We start from the raw sequence: 4,852 nt of genomic DNA, 5'->3' as shown, positions 1-4,852 counted from the left end.
CTAGGAAAGACCAGCAAACACAACATTAGGTGATACAAAAAGAACATAGCCAACAAGAGCCCACTTCTACCTACAAGTCATTTTAGCTCCTGCTGCCACCGGTCCCCAGTCTGAATATAAGCTCTTCATAGAAGGGATTCATTGTACTTGTATATACATTTTCTACATATCACCGTCAAAATATAGAAAGTAGTGGTCTATCCAGTCTTCCCATCGACATCAACTACTAAGCTCTACCAGTGGCATAGCTGCCTGGGGCCCCGTAGATTTGGCCCAGGACCCCCCTGCCGATGACCCTCTTGACCCCCCCTCCCGCCGCCGACCTTCCCCTGCCGCCGTCGTCGTGGGCTACCTTTGCTGGCAGGGGACCCCAATCCCCGCCAGCTGAGGCTTCGCGGAAGGGGAAGGTCGTCGGCGGGAGGGGTGGGGGTCGAGAGGGACAGCGGCAGGGGTTGTCAAAGTTGGTGGTGGTGGCGGCAGCAGGGGGGGGGGTAAAATGTGCCCCCCACCTTGGGCTCTGGAACCCCCCCCCCCAGCCAAAGTCTGGCTACGCCCCTGAGCTCTACAATTCCTTCCTCCCTCTCAAATATCCTCTGTACTTGTCTCGTGCTTTTCTTGAATTCAGATACTCTGTCCTTATTGCCACTGGCAGGCTGTTCCATGCATCCACTACCTTTTGCGTAAAGAAATCTTTCTATATCTCCCTTCACTCTCTTTCACTGCTCCACCAGTGCCAAAAATGAGACTTGTTTTTCTCATCTGACTTTTATGCCCCAGCTTTCTTTTAGGAGCCATGAATTGTAAACTTATGGTTTCTGTGTCTAGTGGCGAGTACCAGCCGTACCCAAAATGTGACTATATGAAACTGGTGGTATACAAGTAACCTGTGAGAGTAATGGGATACCTGGCAGATGAAGATGTCTGTTTGTCCTATGGGGGGGGGGGGGGGGGGCTGTCATCTTCTATGTTATGCTAAGTTTTGTTGTTCCTTTTTGTTTTACGTTCTTTTAGTGTAACCTGCCTTGACCTGTACTGATTTGGCGATACATCAAGTCTCAATAAACAATAAAATGACAATTTTAACCAGTAGTGTGCTGGAGCAGGCTCTCACAGGCTCTCAAGAGCCGTTTGTTAAGTTTTTAAGAATTTTGGGAGCCGGTTCTCCATGGCTACTTTAACAAATGGATCCCAAAATGTGGGCTTGGGTCCCTCCTGAATTCTCTTTTACTTTGCTGGTGAGAGAGAGCCCACTGTTAACAATTTACCAGCACACCCTTGATTTTAACTAATGAATGTTGCTATTGGCTTCATGTGAAATCGAGACCACAACCTGTAAATACACACCTAACGCTCTTCAGGTCATTCAGTGAGAGCAGGTTTACTGACACACCCTTGGTTTCTGCCAGGTGCACAACCTTCCCTGAAATTCCATGAGCTTGTCTGAAAGGCATCTGAAGGGAAGAGAACAGGGGACAAGATCAGCAGAAGCAATCCCCAGAGTGGTGGGAATACAGGCTATAGGCTTTATGCCAGTGCTCTGCCCTTATATCCCTACAGCATGGTGTCAAGGATCAATTCCTCTTGTTGCTGCAATTAAATTTAATTCACATTTATTTCCTGTGAAACATATATATATATATAAAAGGCAAAACCAACGTTCTATGAAGCCTCCAGCCGGAAGTGTGAAGGGGGTGAGATATCCGGTTTCCCTATGAGTGTCTGTCCCGCCCTCTCTGTAACACAGTCAGTGAAGGAAAACAGCAGAGCAGGAAATCAAATCGCTGGCTCTGTAACAGTGAAGGACTCAGAGGGGGGAGGGGAGAGAGGGCAGGGACACACACACTCCCACATGCACACAGAAGAAAACATTGCTAGCCCCGTTTCATTTGCATCAGAAACGGGGCTTTTTTACTGAAGGACTCAGAGGGGGGAGGGGAGAGAGGGCAGAGGGCAGGGACACACACACTCCCACATGCACACAGAAGAAAACATTGCTAGCCCCGTTTCATTTGCATCAGAAACGGGGCTTTTTTACTGAAGGACTCAGAGGGGGGAGGGGAGAGAGGGCAGAGGGCAGGGACACACACACTCCCACATGCACACAGAAGAAAACATTGCTAGCCCCTGTTTCATTTGCATCAGAAACGGGGCTTTTTTACTAGTATATATATATAGGGCCCGATTTTCAGGGGCCACAGGTGGTGCCTTGTACATTCAGTGGCACCAGCTGTTTAAATGCTGCTGTTGAACATATGTATAAAGTGACAACTGTTCTGCCACTCCTACGCCAAGTATCTGAATTTTACTGCCCACCGGTCTACATACATGTAAGAATGAATGAATGAATGAATATAAAAACAATAATAAAAAAATACTTATGCGGATGATATCAAGTGTTGACCACATAACTCTTTGAAGGTGTTGAGTCCACTCAGCTGCGTTCTCATTAAAACAGCATTCTCAGAATAGAGAACTGTAGAAACCCTCTAATAGTATGAAGTTCTTAATTTTACAAATAAATCCCTCCTCCGCCCCCCTTCATGTTACTCAACTTCCTCACAGTTCAGTTACAAGATAGACTGGTTTCTTCAGTCTCCTTGCCACCTATGCCAGTAACTCCCTTCCAACTTTCCCTTGCTTACAACTTTGCTAGTCACCTGGAGAAAAAGCTCTTTCCAATGTCTATAAATGTACCATCTTTTATGAAATCTGTCCGCTTCATGTTTGTTATAGGCTGTAAGCTCATTTATTCGATACACTGCTTCCATTCCCCAAAGTACTGCTGATACAGCAGGCAGGGCTTCTTGTCACCAACGTCATGCCACCAAGTATTTGGTCACTGCTAAACAAATCGGGCCCACCCGCCCTCTTTACAGCGCAGAGGCAACTTCCTCAATAAAAATATCTCCTAGGCTTAAGCATTTAAGTAGGCCCCAGCCACACTGATTTTACTGATAGCAGAGAGCAAAGTTTTCTTTGCAAACATAACTGAATGATGGAAGTGGGACCAAGGTAGAATAGTTAGTGTTCATCCACAGCAAACACTATCTTATTTATATATTATGGCATTTCTATCCCACATTAACCCAAGTGGAACTTCCCTATGAGGGTTAAGCTCAGCCCAGCGCATCCTAGGATGAACTGGGCACAGCAGGGCACTGACATTTTGAGGAAGTGCCCAAAGAGGAGGGAGGAACTGCTAGTCCCTCCCTCCTTCAGCTATGGACAAGGTAGGCTGCTGGGGGGGGGGGATGCCAGGAGGGACGAAGGAAGGGAGGGAGGGCTAGGCCATTTTTTAATGTTGGAGGGGGGAGTAGCTGTCTCACTGGACCACCAGGGTTCTATAGTGTTTGGGGGGGGGGGGGGGGGGTAGGGAGGCAGGATTAGGTTTGACAGGTCTGGGAGAAAATCCCAGACCTGTCAAACAACTTCTGCGGGAGGATTGTGCCTTGGGAACATGTCCAGGCACAATCCTCCCACAGAAGTACCCTTATGATCAGAGCTAATAGCGTGCATAAATTTGTATGCTATTAGCTTTGATCATAGGGGTGTTCCAGTACTATTTTTAGAGTGCTGCTTAGAAGAGCATGGGGCTTCTGATCATCAGTCTCTCAGGTCCCCAGGTTTTGCTACAGAAAAGGGGACCTGCAGTCAACTGTAAAACAAAGAATTCCTCGAGATCTGGGCAGCTTAGTTGGAGATCATCAGATGCTTAGACACTCCCAGCTCCCAATGCAGTTTCCAATGGATTTAACAGCTGATTAAGAAAGAGGAAGTAAAATAGGGCACAGACATGCATTGGGTGGGAGTCCATCTCCTGCTGCAATGGAGCCTGCCCTGCTGTTGTCGATTATACTGGCCCATCGTGCCACACAGTGAACAGGTTCAGAACTTGCAAGCTGGCATTATCTACTTCTGCTGTCACAATGTGTTTTATCTGCGACTGTGCCAAGGCCAGATTAAAAGCGGAAGGAGGCCCTGGAGCAATTCTGAGAAGTGAGAAATGGACTCTTTCCTCTCCTCCCTCCCCCCAAAAGAAATTGTATAAAAAAAAAAAAAGTCATCTTATAGAAATAAAATCTTACTTCAGTGCAATGAAGCATCTACTCCATTTGGTCAGTTCTTAATCTGGCCTTACCTTGTGCCTCATTCTCCTCTCCTAAAAATCAGACACTGTCCTTTTGGTCAAGACAGTGGCTGGATAAAAAAAAAAAAAAAGCACATCCTGGGTAAGGGTTGCTTTCAAAAAGGTAGAAAAGTAGAGAAATTAAACTTCTCACAGCTGATGTTCAAACCAAAAATGTATCTAAAATTCTTCTAAAAACATGGAACACTGTAAGGGTTGCTTTCAGCACCTCCTTTCTGGGCTCACAAGCTCACAGATTCAGCGACTGAAAAGGGGGGACATGACACCCCATTCTTCCTGACTTGGGGCTGGGTCAGTCACCCTTCTTGTCCAGCCCATGCAATTACCTGCTTTCAGTGCTGCTACTACTACTTATTTCTATAGTGCTACAAGACGTACGCAGCACTGTACATTTGAACAGGAAGAGACAGTCCCTGCTACATCAGAAATAAAACTGTTCATCTTTGAACTGGATTCAGGAGTAACTTGACAAAAAAAAAAACCCCAAAACAAAACATACAAAAACCTTGGGGATCGAGACAAAGCGATTTAACTAGCCAGGAGAGGTTTATTCGCTGATATTTGCTGGTACTTAACCAGTTAGTGCCACTGAATATCAGAACCACTAAAGCCGCAGCTGTGCGGAGACAGAAACGGTAACAGAATTCAAGAATGCGTGGAATAAGCGTCCTGTAGGGCAGAATGGATGAACGTGCAGGTCTTTAG

General features: G+C 46.4%; 1 protein-coding gene across 2 annotated transcripts in view; it reads right to left on the bottom strand.

Moving 5' to 3' along the window:
- The window catches only part of ASL (argininosuccinate lyase), an 88,146-nt gene that overhangs the window by 2,047 nt on the left and 81,247 nt on the right, over positions 1-4,852 (bottom strand). For both annotated transcript variants that reach the window (XM_030222379.1, XM_030222378.1), the window contains exon 16: positions 1,345-1,451. In XM_030222379.1, coding sequence (XP_030078239.1) covers positions 1,345-1,451 — 107 coding nt within the window. The remainder of the gene's footprint in view (positions 1-1,344; positions 1,452-4,852) is intronic.

The sequence above is a fragment of the Microcaecilia unicolor genome, chromosome 13, assembly GCF_901765095.1.
Source record: "Microcaecilia unicolor chromosome 13, aMicUni1.1, whole genome shotgun sequence".
Lineage (NCBI taxonomy): Eukaryota > Metazoa > Chordata > Amphibia > Gymnophiona > Siphonopidae > Microcaecilia > Microcaecilia unicolor.
The sequence above is the reverse complement of the archived record's forward strand: the minus strand, read 5'-3'. Positions and strand labels throughout refer to the sequence as shown.